This window comes from Chaetodon trifascialis, chromosome 6 (assembly GCF_039877785.1).
Source record: "Chaetodon trifascialis isolate fChaTrf1 chromosome 6, fChaTrf1.hap1, whole genome shotgun sequence".
Classification (NCBI taxonomy): domain Eukaryota; kingdom Metazoa; phylum Chordata; class Actinopteri; order Chaetodontiformes; family Chaetodontidae; genus Chaetodon; species Chaetodon trifascialis.
Genome location: NC_092061.1, coordinates 8,597,401 through 8,615,279, shown reverse-complemented (window position 1 = coordinate 8,615,279; position 17,879 = coordinate 8,597,401). Strand labels below are relative to the sequence as shown.

The 17,879-nt window shown below is 41.9% G+C and overlaps 1 protein-coding gene across 2 annotated transcripts; it reads left to right on the top strand.

Moving 5' to 3' along the window:
- The first annotated feature begins 1,531 nt into the window (after positions 1-1,531).
- Positions 1,532-17,879, top strand: LOC139333074 (sodium- and chloride-dependent GABA transporter ine). 2 transcript variants are annotated; one of them, XM_070965334.1, is made up of 14 exons: positions 1,532-2,052; positions 3,959-4,093; positions 6,195-6,314; positions 8,292-8,502; positions 9,919-10,051; positions 10,545-10,679; positions 11,434-11,537; positions 12,711-12,835; positions 14,037-14,149; positions 15,139-15,279; positions 15,433-15,532; positions 15,715-15,815; positions 15,931-16,098; positions 17,561-17,879. In XM_070965334.1, exons 3-14 carry the CDS (start codon positions 6,284-6,286, stop codon positions 17,663-17,665), a joined length of 1,467 nt encoding a protein of 488 aa, XP_070821435.1. In that variant the 5' UTR covers positions 1,532-2,052; positions 3,959-4,093; positions 6,195-6,283; the 3' UTR covers positions 17,666-17,879. The 2 variants fall into 2 exon arrangements, with proteins under 2 accessions (XP_070821435.1, XP_070821434.1); XM_070965333.1 differs by lacking the exon at positions 6,195-6,314 and having other exon boundaries at positions 1,542-2,052.

Here is a 17,879-nt window from a genome sequence, read left to right as displayed (position 1 = left end):
AGCACAGAAGCAAGAGTGTCCTTCTCTGTGAAGGGCATTGTGCCAGAAGCATATGTGACAGGATTCAGGGAAGTCAACTCAGCATATTCAGATGTCATAGCAGGCGTTTGTTTTTGCAGAGTAGGATAAATGCACAGTGTTACCTCTAAAACTTCCTTTGAACAGGCAGAACCAGGCTCTTGGTGGGAAGCTGTCTGCTTCAACTGGTTGGGTTAGTAACACTGACAGTTCTAATAACAGACTCTTAAACATATGTAGAACATATATCATAGTTCATACAAATATGATATATTTATGTATGTGACATGCATGTATTGGGAACAGATAGTATATGTACGTAATACAGCACTATGAATGTCATAATAATGGAAGTACGACTAATAGTAGTAGCAGCTGTGGTGGATGTCAGGTAGGCCCATGGCAACAACTATGAGCATTATCAAAAAGGAAAGTTTTAAGCCTGCTCTTAAATGTGGAGACTGTGTGCCTCATGGACAAAGACTGGATGGTGGTTCCACAGGGGAGGAGCTCAAAAGCTAAAGTCTCTGGGTCCCATTACGATAAGTAAGCCTGCATTCTGGGAACGCAGTGTTCTAGTCTGGTTATAAGGTACCATGATCTTGGAAACAGCAAATTTGGAAAGAGACTGCTCCTCTCAGTTCCTGCATACCTGTGGGCTTTCTTTCACCTTCAAACACTTCTAGGAACCCAGTTGTGATCTCATTGTGCTGCTGAGTGCAGCCCCCTGATGAAGTGTCTCGCTGCACTGCTTCCCTGTAAATAACATGCACTCTTATAGGTTTGAATAGGTTTGCTTTCCTCCTTTACTATAGAAAACAATGCATGGAGTGTTTTCTCCCTGCTGTATTGCAGTGTTGGTGCAGTTGTATTTCCACTTTCTACTTCTACCCCACTACATCTCAGTGGCAAATATTGTACCTTTTGTCCATTACATTTCTAACTTAAATTACTATGCAAATTCAGATTAAAAAGACAAAATAAAATCAACAAATAAATTACAACATAGTATTATGGATAAGATAATCCAGGGATACAGTTGATATGGTTAAAAAAAAAAAAAAAAGCAAAGCTCACCTTTGCATAATGAGTTATTTTATTTTTTGTACTGTAAGTATATTTTGATGGTAATACTTTTGTACTTTTACTCAAGTAGAAATTTGAATTCTTCTTGTTATAGAGTATTTCCACACTGTGGTATTGTTACTTTTACTTAGATCTGAGTAGCTCTTCCACCAGTGATTTACAATATGATTGATTTAATATTTCTCTTGTGCTTCTATGGTCAAAATTACTCCCATCCTAATGTTAAGATATTCACATAAACATGCACAACAAGTTAATATCGATGAATTCCAGTAACTACTTAATTATAATAGTATATATTATAAATAATCACTGGGTTTTTTGGATGTTCATCCTAGGGACAAACCTATCTGCTCTGTTGAATTGAAGTTCAACTCGGCTTTTATTTTGGAAAGACGCTTCCTGCAGTAAAAGTCGCTAGCTTCACAGCAGCCGGTGCCAGAAGAAAGGGAAAGGGCATCTATGTAACAAGCGCGAGTCGTTCGGAGGAGGAACAGACGCGGTGGGCTCTGCGTCTTTGTGTTGTAGGCTGTCCTCACTGTCTGAATGGCGCATATTACAGGCTTTCATCGACCATCATGAATCATTGTTAAGCAACAGACGTCCGGGGAGTCCACTGTCGGTCTGATCGACAGAATTCATCTCTGGACTTTAATATACAGAGCAGAGCAGCGCCATCTGATTGTGATAACACGCCGTCATTTCACTCTCATCGCTGATAAGCTACGATGGAGGTCGCGGAAGGGAACCCAAAAATGCCATCTGATGAGAGAGATTACGTTCTGAAACCCCTCGATGTCAAAGTGGTTGCCGAGAAGACCGCGGAAACACAGGCGCAGAGACCCACATGGAGTGGGCGGCTGGAGTTCATCCTCGCGTCGGTGGGCTACGCGGTGGGACTGGGCAACGTCTGGAGGTTTCCCTACCTGTGCTACAGCAGCGGTGGAGGTGAGACTGTCTGAGAGGTCAAAGATGTTGCCAGCAGCGGGGCTGAATTAAGCCGAAATTTGTGTCAGTGTTACACATGTTACGCATCTTTGTTTACAGGAAAAGGCTTATTATGCCGTGTAACCTTTGCGATGGTGTTGCCACCGGAGTGCATATAAAAGTCACTGATAGCAGCCTGCGTAAGGAGGATGCAGCAGTTTGAACTGTAATAATGGTTAATGTTTCCCCTTTGTGATGCAATCCAATATGACTGTCCCTCACCTTATGTCTGCTTCTCCAGTCTGCGATGTTCAGGTGTCCACGGAGGTGTTAAATAATTTTACAGCGTAATTAGGAACTCCTCTAAGTGTAATTTAATACAGAACAGCTTTATGCCGCTGATGATAAACTGCACCTGCTGGCTTTAAGTGTTGGATAACACGAGTAATGTGTGAAAGATGTGCAATAGGTTAAGGTTTATTGAAAACCGGATGCTAAACTGCGCGGCTGGCTTTAATTTGTGCGGAGAGGCAGCTGAAGGAGGAGAGCTGGAAAAGTTGGAAAGGGTCCAGTTAGTATTAATGGGATTTCAAACTCATAATATGTGAAAGATGTGCAACGTTGTAAGGTTTGAATGGAGCTTCTGGCTTCAAATGTGAGTAGATGAAAGCTGAAAAGAGTATGAATTAGGAATTAAGTATACAAACATACGGCGTGAGGTGCATTGCATGACGCATGCTGGCGCGTAACTGCGGTTTAATGAGTATGAATGGAATTTAAAAGATGAATAAAGCTCATAAAGAAAGTTTGAATGGAGCGCCGAGCTGAAAGTATGAATTAGCAGAAAAAAAGTGTTAAAACGAAAGTAACCAGGGACAGGATGTAAAATGCTGTCATGCACCAATAATACACTACGTGGAAAAAAAACATCACTTTATGGGAACAGAGGAAAAGGAAGTTTGGAGGAAAAATGCTATAATTAATCACAAAGTCTTCTGCTTGCCCTGTAGCTCCGTCACATGCACGATGACAAATATGAGCAACACAAATGCCCCCTCACGGAACAATCGTCTCAGTCATAACCAGAGTGAATACAACAGAGACGGCAGAGACCATGTAGAAAAATTCACCGGTGTTTTTATTTTGAAATCAAACACGTGTCAATGAAGTGGTCATCTTCCACGCCGCTCATGAGCCGTCCATCCGCTCTGTGAAACACCTGCTTTGCTCAGGTTGGTTTTGGTGGTTGGAGCCTTTACCAGCACGTACTGGGCCTGTTGAGACGCGGTGTAAGGCGAGGTGCACCCCGCGCAGGTCGCCACGTCTGTTGCAGAGCTAATTCTCTTCAGCTTGTGGGTAAAAATGTCAAACACATGCTGACAGTTACACCTCCACGCCTTTTTTTTTTTTTTTAAAGGTCAAAATGTTCTCACCCAAATGCTCCAAACCAGCGGTTGGAATTAGAAAAAACCGACTCCACGTTTATTAATAATCATTACACAGGCATGTTAAGTAAATCCACGTTTCTTAGTCGTGTTACAACATCCTCTGTGTTCTAACAGAGGATGACTCAGCAAAATTCAGCATTGTTTAGCTGTTACACTTTATAGTTTACATTGAGGTGTGGGTGTACATGGTCAGCAATCCAGCTGTTACGAAGATGAGCAACTCACTGATAAACGTCTGAGTCTTCTTTCTGAGAATAAACAGGGTTGAAAGACACGGCGATTTATAAGGACAAAGCAAGCTCAGTGTACAGAAGATAATTACCATGTGAGATCAGGACCTACCAACACCCTCACCGCCCCAAATAAGACATTTCACACATGTCTCAGCGAGTTATCAGGCACTACTATGCATATTTATATATTTAGGAGATGCCTGCAGTAACAGCCACCCATTGTTCCTCTTTCTTCTTCTGATTCAGGTGCCTTCATCATCCCTTACCTCACCATGCTGATCCTGTGCGGCATTCCTCTGCTCTTCATGGAATTTGCAATTGGGCAGTACACTCGTTTAGGGCCTGTGCATGCTTTCGCCAAAATCTGTCCCTTGTTAAAAGGTGAGTGACTCTCCAGGCCAAAGCGTCCCCTCATGTGACGAGGATGAGCATCTGAGGAATTTTCCTTTAATTTCGCGTTTTGCTATTAGTATTTACACAAAGTCTAGCAAAGGCACAAGGCACAAATGATGAGCGCTTTGTTAATCTTCACCCAGGGTTAGACTTATAAATATGAATTGCATACAAGTCTAATAGCTGCAGGAGGCTTCTTGTATAATGTCATTACCGTCATTACTCATGTAAGCTCATAGTGTGAAAGGGCAATGACTGGAAAACATGTCAGGGAATGACAGTGATAACTATAATTGTTGAGAGGTTGATCGTAATTTATTTCTACAGTTACCATAAAAATATTGCTACAATCCATTGTTGAACAAATTATCTCCCCTGAAAGTTAATTATTAACTGTTTGTCCCAGAAATCCCAGTTGATCAATTCAGTAGACTGTGTCAACAAAGTGCTCCACATTTTTGAACTCGACTGTTCCTGGAGAAAATAATGGTATAAACCGCACGGTCCTCTCAACTCACCCAGATCATTTCACAAGAGGCTTGAATGTATCTCACATTTGTAGACCAACATAGGACAGAATAGGTGATTGCAGCAGCTGTCAACAACACAACAGTTTGACAGAAGGTGAGTCAGCAGAAATGAAACAATAGGCTAGATGTGTGCCTAAATGTGACTCACAGTCATGACTGCTTGATTAAATATAGTAAAATCTCAGCCATAAGGCCCACCTGAAAGCCAGCACAGGTTGCTGTTACTTGTATAAACAGCCATGTGCATTTGCTCTGCCCGCCAACATGTGGCTGTCAGAACAAAGAATAGTAATAACGACATCATATGTGCTCACTCACAGGTGCATAAAGAGAAATCAAACAAACTGCAATCCTGCGTACACAGCATCAGAGTACAGAGTACAGATGGCAATTATATCTTGTTCGGTCTTGCTCATAAACACCTGTGGAGACTCTTTTGTCTCCACTGGGTACAGTTTTAAGGCTCTTCCTCATGTATCTCGCCTAAAAAAAAAAAGGTTTAGAGAGGGACAAATCTTTGTTCAGCTTGTAACAAACATGCATGATCACCACTGCACACATGCACACATGTACAGTACTGTAGGTAATTGTGTCTTTTATGTCTGCATATCAGGTCTTAAAGGTTTAGTTCAGCCCCCAAGCAGATGAGAGTATTGTCATGGAAGCTAAGCAATAGATGGAACAGCAGCAACACGTATTTTATCCCCCTTAAAACAGGGCCAACCAAAGGATTGAATAAGAGAGCGTCAAAGAATATTGTGAATACAGCGTAGACTTGAACTGAAATCAGTTTTGTCAGGTTGGCCATTTTTTTTTTAGGTGTCTTAAATATGTCCTGCTGCTGCTCCCGTACACAGCAGTGCGTCGTTCAGCTTCATGCTTGGCTTCTTCAAACTGGGAGCCTGCCGACCGCCATCTACTGTAACACACTGACTTTGAAAACGTTTCTCATACAAGCCCGCTTCAAAAAATCCAAACTAACCCTTTCATATTGTGAGATCAGGACTTCATTTTCACAGTTTTCATATGAGTCTATTCCATGTTTGTTTCAGTGTATTTGATGCAAATCTGGATCCAAACCCAGATCATTATCATTAGCAGTATCATTAAAAGGGTTCCATGGGGGATCACGGGCTGTGCTGCATGCTCAAGTGGTTTCTGTTTTCTTTTTTAAAATGAAATCTGCCCTTTTCTGTCTGACAAATGGATTGTTTTCGCTTGTTGATGGATGAGAACTTGTTTTCGCAAACATTTCAATCACTCTCTTTTTTTTTTACTCCTTTAACTTGAAATTTGAATCCTCTGGATTAGAATGAGCATAACATGTACCATCATTCAGAAAGAAATCATGAAATCAACTGAAACATGAACTGAATATCCTCAAATACTTCATTCTTCATTCTTCCGCATGAACGGAAACGTGTGGGCCGAAGAGCACCGCCAGCTCACCATAGTGATTGCTCTCCGAATCAAACAAGAGCCCAGCCATCAACAATCAATATGGGTGTGAATGTGAAAATGCTGCCTGTCTTGTTCTAACTAAAGATTTTTCTCCGTAGTTTTCTTATCTCCTTAAAAACAGAGATTATCTACCCGGTCAAAACGTTTGGGTCCCTCACTTGATTTATCGCTCATTTCTTCCCGGTTAATGCACTGTGCTAAACAAGGTCCAAAAGCAGGTAGTTTTTTTCTGTATGTTCTTTTGAATGATTTCCCTGTGCAACTCACTGCAGTGATATATCCTGTAATTGAATGCCCACAAATATCAATGACAAATCTCATGTTTGATTTAATGCTTAATCACAGCATAGAAATGTATCAGTTTAATTGGTTAAATTCAGGACTTTGCTGATTGTCTCATTTGTCTCAGCGAGGGCACCTAGTGGATAGGTGATAGAGATAGAGAGACGGCGGAGGGACTAACAGGTTCCCTCCGTCTTTGTCTGCTCTGACTTGTTTTTGAGTCCAGCAGACTATAATGTTTTGTTTGAAATGACACATCACTTCCCCTCTTGGAGTGTGTCTGGTGTACCAGTGGAGCGGTCAACCATGTGAGCTAGATGTGTAGAGTGAAAGAGGCCAACATGCAGTCACAATGGAAGGAGCGCTTAGCGTGGATCATCACGGCGGTTCTGGCTGATCCTGGAGCTCAGAGAGGGTTTCCTTTGGGTCTGTCACTATGATGACACAGAGCTGTTTTTCACCCGTCTGTCCTTCCAGTTTACCAGTTATTGATACTGGATCTGGCGAAGCATGGCATTCCAGTCAAGTATAGAAAATGCTTTCAGCCAGGTTTTTATACAACACTGATAAACAGAGAGCTATTTCCATGTTCTGTTGTAGTTAGTGGCAAAGCATTTTTTTCTATTGTCCTCAAATGGCAAAGATAACAAAGATGGTAATAACACAACACAAAAGATTTACAGAAACACTCAGAGAAAAAGGAAGTTTGACATGTTTGGAAATGTGCTTCCTCGCTGTTAGATCAGATTTATGCCTCTGTCAAACCAGTATAGTATGTTGCTGTAGCTAGCAGCCAGTCATCTGGTCGTAGCATAATTACTGGAAACAGGAGAAACAGGGAGCTCGTCTACACAGAAGCATGAGGAACAAAAACGACCTTTCACTGTTACGGTGGGTTATGTACCAGATTTCTTGGGCAGGAACTAATCTAACAGAATAGTCTGTATCCCTCATAAAAAGGCCAAGTGTCTCTTTGTGCACAGATTACACAAACAACATGTAATATGTTGATTAGTGAGCTTTTAAGATGTTGGTATGTGGATTTTGTTACCTTTGGACAGATCCGGGTTAGCTGTGTCCAGCTGTTTCCAGTCTTCGTGCGCAGCCAAACTAACTGACTCCTAACTCCAGCCACACATTTAACATGCAGGAGAGTCCCTCAGCAGATCAGCGAGTCAGCATATTTCCCAAAATGTCAAACTGTTGCTTTGAAGTTTTGATATCAGAATATAGCATGGTTTGCAGTTCTTCTCCTTATTCAGTAGAAACAAACAGTGAAAAATGTCTCATTGAGTACAGCCTGGCTCAAGTTTAATCCTTCCTGTCCACTCCACTGAAGTGTCCTTGAGCAAAATAATGATGCTCTATCTGCCAAAGAGGCCAAGCTTTTTTGCTGAGTCATTGCTCAGGAGGAGACAGGTGAAAAACACCAGAAACACACGTACGGCATACACAGGCATACCGCCTCAACCTGAAATATGATAACGCAGCTAAGAGCCACAGGTGTTAAAAGTCTGAATAATTTAGACCTGTTGGAGGACTTTGATCTCACCTTTGTTCAGCTGGTCAAGAATCTCTAAAACTCACAGGCCAAATGACACAGTGGAATTTCTAATCCATTGCTCCAGGAATGCCTTTTATCTGTGGCCGAGTTTTGTTTGACTTCATCTTGGCCTCCACTGACCAGAAATTAGATGATACCGGCCTCTCTCTGTTGTCCACTTGTGTGTGAGATGTAGGCTATACCCATTCTTATAATTGTGGGCCCAAGTAATTGACCATTCCCTGGAAATGTGGAGTATGACACTGGTTTAATAACAGTTTTAAAGTGCAGCTTCTTCCCCACAGATGCCATAATGTCTGCAGAGTCATCCCTCACTTTGTGTCTTCTTCCCCCACGTGTCACTCTGCAGGTGTTGGTCTAGCCACAGTCGTTATCTCCTTTGTGTTCTCCACGTATTACAATGTGCTCATGAGCTGGGCACTTTACTATTTGTTCAACTCGTTCGGAGCCCCCCTCCCCTGGACGTCCTGCAACAACACCTGGAACGCCGGCAGAAACTGTTCCAGCGGTTTCACCGGCAACAACACCCACATGCAGTCTGCCAGCCAGCAGTTCTTTGAGTGAGAGAAGTTCACTTCACTGTACCGTTTCTATGTGTTCACACTACTGATGGCACTACGAGCTGTTTTTTCTCTGTGTTTGTTAGATTTACTGGAGGAAGCAGTCCTCATTTAACAGCTGTGATGAGTTGGTCTTACATGAACGCACAGTTTTCTGCAAAAGTTTTGATTATTCCACATAACAGACTTCTCTATGCACGCTATGCTTGGGCTTTCGCCAAGAACGCTCATGCTTGCAAGTGTTTTTTTTAATGCTGTATGCCATTATCTCAAGAGTATGACTTCAATCTTTCATTATCTCACCGTTATCTCACTATAACAAAGTTTGTTACAGAGATAAATTGACCCGTTATCACGAGAAACAAAAGATCAAGTTCTCCAGATTGGTTCCAGTCACAGTCATATTATGTCGTGCATTGTGAAAGAATGAAAAATATGAATTGTCACCGTGACATTTTTTGAATGTGTCCCTGAAAACATGTAAACATTGTGAGATGCAAAATTTGATTAAGACGAGAAGAGTATCTGATGATACGCCATATGTTAGAATCTAGGGAGACGTGATGACTACATGTGCATCTGTTTGATAGATCCATCGTGAGCTCTACCACCTGGTACCTGACAGGTGTGGCGTATCAGGATGCAGATTAAACAGGGAGTGTGCAGTTGTCATGCTGACTGCAGGAATGCTCACCAAAACTGTTGCCCATAAGTGAATGTTCATGTCACAACCATAAGCTGTCTCCAATATCATTTCAAGCAATTTGGCAGTACATCCAACTGGCCTCACAACCCGCCAGGCTAGGACCTCCCAATCTGCCTTCATCACACACAAAAATGCCTTAGAATGACCACCCAGACTCCTGATGCAACAGGTCGAAGAAATTATTATAGTGTTGTGTGTGGTTATGGTGATATCTTAATGACATCATGTGGCCTACAGTCATGTTATTCATCCACTGCCATCTCCTCATGTTGCAACGTGATAATACTCAGCCCCACATTTCAAGCATCTGTACAATATTCCCAGAACCTGAAAACATGCCAGTTCTTGCATGTCTGGCTCACCAGACATGTTTCAGCAGCATGTTTGGGATGCTCCGGATCGACCGGTGCTCCAAGCTCATTAAGAGTGGGCTTTTATTGTTACCAGCACAAGGCACAATTGTGAAATAATCACACTGCGTAATCAGCATCTTGAAATGCTATGCCTAAAAGGACATTATCTTGGTAATGGAAAAACCTGTGAACACAATTTCAGAGAAATAAGCCTCATGTGTGAATAGACAAAGTCTTAGATCTTCAACACATGACAAATGGGAGAATAACTGTTTATATTTTTCATTTCTTTAATTTTATTTTCACTTGAAATTACGTTTTGTAGTTGTACTATTTGTATTTTTCCTCTTTTTCCAGTCACAGGCTTCTGGAGAAAACTAGTGGCATTGAAAAAGCTGGTGGACTTCGCTGGGAACTCTTCGGCTATCTCTTCGCTGCCTGGGTCATCGTGTATTTGTGCATTTTTAAAGGAGTCAAATCTACTGGCAAGGTCAGAATAATGGCTGCTTTTCTGCAAGATGCACGTATGCATAGCTGTTATAAGCATTAATGTTGTGTTGATCTCAATCTTGAGTTTCATTGTTCATTGACTGGAAACATTCTGTCCTGGGACATTTTGTTATGTGTTAGTTCATGTTTGGAATTCAGCAGGCGAGGAGTTTATAGTTAAGCTAGTGTCAAAATGACATCTAAAATAATAAGTTTGGAATTTAAAGTGCACCACACACTCTTTATGCATCTTACTCAACATTGTGTGTTATGTCTTTTGCACACAGACATTTTTGCTCAGCCAACTCAGAACGTGATGTCTCATTTAATGAGACAGAGAAGGGCTTTGAATCTGCATGTTTCTTTGCAGTTTCTGCTGATGCATGTATACTGTGCCGAACATTTTGACAAAATTTCAGCATGCGATGTTTCTTTGAAAGCAAAACACCAATCGTACACTGAAAATGTTGTGTTCTTTACTCTGCGTCACACAGGTTGTGTATTTCACCGCTGTGTTTCCATACTTCATCCTGTTCGCCCTGCTCATTAATAATGTGCAGCTTCCTGGAGCCAAGAATGGTATCCTGTACTTTGTGACACCTGTCTGGAGCAAGCTGTTTGAAGTGAAGGTGAGACGCTGTTAATGAATGAGTAACATCAACACGCAAGCTACCCCTTAAGACTTTGGTTACGTGTTGGTATCTCATACAGTAGAGACTGATAAACATTATTAGTTTTAAATTGAACTTGTCTTTATATGTTAGCAAGGAATTGAATTCAAATATCATTTCTCAGATTGAAGCCTCTTTTTTCCGAGAATTGACTTTTGTCTTGTGTTTGCTCAAGCGCCAAACGCAACAAAAAACAGCTGCAAGAGGAAAGAGGGGAGAAGGTCATCGCAGCAGTGAACTCAATAAACTGCTTAGCTTGTGCTCAGGCCACCTTAGAAAGTGAGAAATTTTGCGTTGAAGACTACAATTTCAGGACTGAAAGCTAAACTAGAACGATAGATTCCATCCCATGTTCAATAAAATCCAGAGCAGAAGCTTCAAATCTCCCAGAATAGTCTGGTACGACAACAGATGGGGTCTTTCTTCAGGGAACGTTCAGTGAAGTCGTGAGGACAGGACTGTAGGACATGTAAGGCGTAATGAATACCACAAGAGGAGGGTTTTCATGTGGACTCTTCTGCGAACATGGGAAACACGACCCCATCTGAAGGCAGCATGAGAAGAGCTCAGATAAAAAACGCAAAAGCGAAATCTCTTCTTCTGTACTTTGCTTCTTGGAGGACCTCGATTAGTGAAAAGCAGACTGAGAAAAAAGGCTTTCAAAGCTAAATGCTGAGGTTCGCCTTCATGCCCTCCTTCATGTCCATCGTAGGTGTGGGTTAATGCAGCCGCCCAGGTGTTTAACTCCATCGGAATAGCGTTTGGCTCCATGGTCTCCATGTCTAGTTACAACAAGTTCAACAACAACATTCTCAGGTACAGATTTAACGTTCTCCGTTTGAAATTGCTGCACTGTGTCTTCAGAATGTATCTCCTAAAATCATATTGATGTTTTATGAGTTTTTGTTGTCGATTGTGTGCATGTATGGATGAACAAAAGATGATGAAGATGAACAAAAACTGGGAAATAATACCACTTTTCACTCCCAAATATAACTGCTTCACGTGACTAAAAATACAATAAATTAAAAAAATTTGAATTACTCAAAGAGTGTCTACTGTAAACAGTGTGCTGTGAGTTGAACAGAAGTGCTCTTCTCTGTTGTGGAAAAGCAGCCTCCATATAAGATGTTTTGCTCATAGCAGCAGAGGAACTGTTTATGGAAGAAGCCCCAGTTTTGTCTTCTCTCTATATTTGCTCTGTCTACTGTGCAGCCGCACGCTACAGCTGCTCGCTAGAAAAGTCACTCCCAACCTACAGTAAACTAAAATGAACCCTGTCTGCTGGACTCACTATCACCCGCATAGCCGTCCAGAGAGCTCAACCCTCTCTATGATATTCAAATGTGCAAGTGTATGTCTGGATATACCTCCAAAACTATGAGAATGATGAGAGAATATGGTTGTGCCTGGAGCCTCAACACCTCAACTGTGCTTTTATCATACAATGAAAATATTTCATGTACTTAACATACATTTGCAAAACACACACATCTCCACAGCCTCACCCAACAAGTGTTGTTACAATCCTGATGCAGTTATGCAGTTGTACTTGTTCTCCCATGAAACCTGAGTGCTCCATAACGACTGCTTTATGAAGTCTGAGCAGCGACATGTATCGGCTCCACCAGAGGATCACAGGTATCTGTGAAGGTGGATTGTCATATGGAGTCCTCGTATTACTACAGTTGGCTACGTTTTGTCACTATTGAACTTTACTACCATCCACTAAATTTTAAGACGTATCACATTTATTCCACCACGGCCAAATAACCTTTTCTGCAGAGGGAACAAGAGGAGATGAGGTGTTTAATACAGTATATGCACCAATGAAGCTTCAGAAACCCTTATTATTATTTACCTGCCAGGGACACTTTTTACTGTTATTTCCAAGTTGTGTAATTGTCAGCTTCAGAATCTACAACCTTTGTTCTCCTGACTTTCTTGAACTGTTCTGAAATGTTTTATTTCGTCCTCCTTCTATCCCAGGGATGCTTTGATTGTATCATTTACCAACTCATTCACGAGTATCCTGGCCGGCTTTGTAATCTTCTCAGCTATTGGCTACATGGCGCATATACACAACCTCCCAGTGGACAACATAGCTACAGATGGTAAGCATCAAGCCCCGGAGAGTCCATCGCACCAGACTCTCATGGCTTATGCCAGTGATGGACATACAAATACGGTAGATCCCAAACTCTGCCGTCTGCTGTAAGAACTTGTTTTTGTTTTCATCCTCCTGGGAGCATTTTTTTCTTCTTTCCATGGAAAAACACGACGCGGATTTCGAAATGTGCACGTCCGCATTGAATATTTGACATCTGCGGGTCACTCAAGGACAAGTGGTTTTGTTGTGAATCTAATCTTTGTATGTCCACTGCATGTCTTTGGTGACATGTCGTGAAATCATGTAACCAAAGACAACAGATGTCAGGGTCAGCAGACGGTTGCAGATTATCCGAATGACACCAGTTTCTTTAAACTGCATAAAAAAACAAGTGCTCAAACAACACCTGAACTGCAGCTTTGTCAGTCAGCGGTACTCTGTAATGAATGGCTTGCAGATATTATGTACTGTAATTAGTTTTAGCATAATGGTAGGAGTTTACTAAGCCAGTGGAACCAGAAAAACCAGTGGTTATGAAAATGGTGGAATGTGGAATGGGGCTTAACATTCACTTAACATTTTGCAGCCTGCTTAGCCAAAGTGTCAGATTTTTGGCTTAGGTAAGTGGTGATTGAAAGCATAAGATCAGCCAACAGGTCAATCAAAGGTGTGCCATAAAATGATGGTGTGTTTGATGTTCTAGGGGTTTTTTTTGCCACTTCCCTCAGTAAATATTCATGGTCATCACTCCGCAGCATCCATTGTTGTAGAGTTAAATCCCACAGTTTTTAGTTACCCCACATCTTTAAAAAAAAAAAAAACACTTCTCAAAACTTAGTTTTTGAAATTTAGCTCAGTTTATTTCTACACTACAATACCAGGCTTTGTACCAAAGAAAATAAAGACTGAATTCATTCCCAGACTAAGCTAAACTATTTAAACTACAGCTTCTTTGGATGTACCAGTTCAGTTTAAAGGAACAGTTTGAAGTTTTGGGAAAAATTCTGGGCAATAGTTAGCTGGAGCCAGCAGTCGGTTAGCTTAGCTTAGCATGTCAGCAGAGAGAAACAGCCATCCTGCCTCTGTCTACATACCAGCACCTCTAAAGCTCACTGATGAACATGTAATATTTAATTTGTTTAAGTGCAATTCTTGGCAGCTGCTACAAACACTCCGAGCAACACCTTTGCTGTGTCACGCTTCAGGTCCTGGTTTGGTGTTTGTCGTGTACCCTGAAGTCCTCTCCACCATGCCCCTGTTTCAGCTGTGGGCCCCTCTGTTCTTCTTCATGCTGCTGTGTCTGGGCCTGGACAGCCAGGTAAACATTTCTAACAGGCCTATAAACACAGTGTGTGACAGAAGAGGAGAATGCTGAACGATAAAGCCCGCCACTGAAAACTGAAGTCAGATGCATTTTGTTCTCTCAGACTTAAGTTTGTCAGGAGGAAGGCAGACTCGTGGAGAAATAGGCCGAAGCGGATGTTTCATTACTCAACTTATGTGGGCAAAGATATTACAGAAGATTTCCTCCATGCACATTCCTGCTGACTGTTTCTCTGTAACTGTTTACCTAACTGTCCATGTCGTTTGGCTATGAACATGGAAATGATTACACAAACAATTTAGGAGGTTTGTGTGGTCAAAAAGATAAAGTCCTGCCAACCCAAACTGACTGGCACAATAACTATATACAGGTACTGTGATTATGACCTATAAGATTTTTTTTCTCCTGTATTTTTACTGCTACATTGAAATACTTTACACCCCATTCTTTTCATTGAAGGTCTGCAGAGCTAACTATTCACACAGCTTATAAGTTTATTTTCTCATCTCTTACTGCCTCTCTAATGAACAGGTCAATGCACATGTAAGTTATAACCTAGGCAGGTTTAGGTGACTGATAGCTCATTCATTCTGCCCTTTGCTAACAGACCACCATGCTAACGCCTCTGTTAGCAGTGCTTCGAGTAAATGCTAACATAGCGTGCTCAGAAAGACAATGCTAATGGCTTTAAGCAGGTATAATCGACCATAATCACCATCTTAGTTTAGCATGTTAGCATGCTAACATTGGCTAGTCATAACTCGACATAAATGTCATTAGTTCTGCGGGTATTTGGGCATAAACCAAAATATAGCAAGTCGTGGTTACCCTGCTCTTTGCACAGCCTGAATATTGTCCTCCAAACAAAGACACAAAAATGTCTCAAAGTCATAAGAAATCAAGAGGGAACCGCTTTTTTTTTTTTTCTTTCAGCAAATGGGATTGCTATGATAAACGCAGTAAATGTTTTGTATGTGCCACAGTTTGCCACAGTTGAGGTCGCCGTAACGTTCATAAAAGATGAGTTTGGCCCTGAAGTTCTGCGCTTCCTGAAGAGAGAGGAGCTGCTGACCCTGCTTGTGTGCATTGTTTGCTTTGTTCTGGGCATTCCTCACGTTACTAAGGTACAGTATGTAACAGCAGAACTCTTTCGCTTCTCAGAGAAACTTATTTGAGGATATTTGGCAGCCTACAGGTATCTCACTACTGAAAGCTATTTTGTGACTTTGGTCTTTGTCTTCCTCGCTCTCTCCCTCCCTCGTCTTCTTCCTGCACAGGGGGGTATCTATGTGTTTCAGCTGATGGACCACTACACTGCTGTGGTTTCCCTGGTGTTCCTAGCTTTCTTTGAAGTTGTAGCTGTCTGTTGGATCTTTGGTAAGATCCTCATAAAGATCATGAGATGTCATAGTTTATGGTAAATGCTTTAGATCTCTGAGTCACCAGGATTTGCTGTGGCTGGTTTATTATTAAACTGAATTCTAAAAATCTTGTATATCCACACCATAAGGAATAAGGATATTCCAAATGTTAAATTAGCACTTGTCTTTTTCCATCAGGTGTCCCAAGAATTGCCTTAATGATCAAGAGGATGCAAGGACAAACTCCAAACATCTACTTTCGTCTCTGCTGGCTGGTGCTCTGTCCCATGTTGGTCCTGGTGAGGTTTAAACTAGCGCAATAAAATCACCACAATCGCCTGCAATTATCAGTGCAATAATACTAATAATGATGGTTATTGCTATAGTTTTAAGACTATCCTCTTCCCTGCATAGTGCATCCTGACCTCCAGCATTGCCCAGTACTCTCCTGCTCGCTATGGAACATACACATACCCACTGTGGGCTGAATGGTTGGGCTGGGGTGTCTCACTGGTCTCCATTGTGTGGATCCCACTTGGAGCCATTCAAGAGCTGTATAACAACAAAGGCTCTTTTCTTCAGGTGAGCACAGGAGTCATTAGTTGGACAAATGACTGTGGAAATTGTGCAAGAGGTAATAGTTTTTGGATCAGGTAGAGGGGGTTTTATTCGCTTTTTATCATCTGAGTGCACACTGCTTCTTTATGCCCACCCTCCACAGATTTGATTATGCCTAACTGTCCTGCTTCCCTGTGTTCAGAAATGTGCTTACGTGTTTTCTTCCTTAATGTATCCATTCTGTCAAGCATGCATCTACTTCTACAGATGCTCCTCTACCATCTTACATTAAACAAGGCTAAAAGTTTAAAGCCTAAAACTGTTATGTTTCAGCAGGATTTGGATTCAATAGCAGACACACAGACAGGGAGCAAGGGTAAAATAGGAATTTATTGAATGGATAATGAAAGGACTCCAGGTAAGCAGCAAACTAGTAGCTGGGGAATGGGATAGGAGAGCAGTTCAGGATACGCTTTAGTGCACAGAGCTCAGGCGGTGCGAGTATGTGCGCTGAGGACATGTGGTGGCAGAGACACCAGAGCTGGAGATCAGTGCAGGAGAACTCAGACAAAGCAGCAGAAACAATCTGGCAACGAGTCTTTGTGCTGTGCTTGATTGTGATGAGTCCCAGCTGTGTTGGAGCCAACGCCCAACCGCCCTTAGAACCACACCCAGCCTCTGCCAAGAAAAGAAACACAGGAAATAAAGTCCCACACCTCTCCACAGTACACGAAAAAACCGCCACGAAAATAAAACTAAAAGTTTGTGGGGCTGTACTTACAGACCAAGCCCTGCCTGGAGTTGACGCTCTTGGTCCGGCGCCTGTGCAGTGCCAGTAAGAAATATCATTAGGGGTGACTAGTTTGGGAGCTGATCAATCCAGGGCAGCCTGTCACCCAAATCTGTGCCAGGAGGCTCCACAGCTGACGTAATCCTGTGTATAAAAGTCTGTCCGTTTTCAGCAACATGTATAGAGGCTGTTACAGAGTCAATGAATTGCTCTTTCTTATGTATTTGATGCAGCATTTCAGTCTTGTTTTCAAGCTGTGCAATTCTCACAGACAGTCGCTCACAGTCTGGGCAGCTCACAGATTTTGCCATAATCTCTCCGCCCTGATCCCAAGACATTAAACAGCAAAACAACCTCATGGTGGCACGAGAAGGAAAGTAAGGGGCATCGTCAAAGTCATTAGAGTATGTAGTTGAAAACTTTTAGCTGCTGGTGGCACGACGATTCATCATCTGGACATCATGGGTATCTGTGCCAAATTTAATGGCAATCCATCCCCAAATGTTGACCTGATGGTGGCATGAGGTGAAAAGTCAGGAGTCATCACAGTCATTAAGATTCATCCTCTGAGGAACATTAACATCCATACAGAATTTAATGGCAGTCTGTGTTGTCCATTGCTCCATTTTTGTTCCATTTTTCTCTTTGTAAAAGTGCCCGAGCTGTTTCTAAAATGTTGCCTTCTCCGACCCTCAGAGACTTAAAACAGCTATGACCTCCACAATAGACCTGGATGCTGAGGATTTCCTGCCAGAAAAACAAAACCCAGCGTCTGAAACCTTGTTTACTTCAGTGGCATGACCAAGAACACAGCCGAAGCCTTGTCTGCACATACCAAACCCCGTAACAGGCTGTTTCATGAAAGATGCTCTTGTGTGATGTTCACAATCTTTAATATAGAATATACTCATATTATATTTCTGACCTATTTGTCTTACCAAATGATGGACTTTTTACTGCATCTTATCAAGCCCATGGTACATTTATGGTACTTGAAAAAAAAACAAAAAAACAA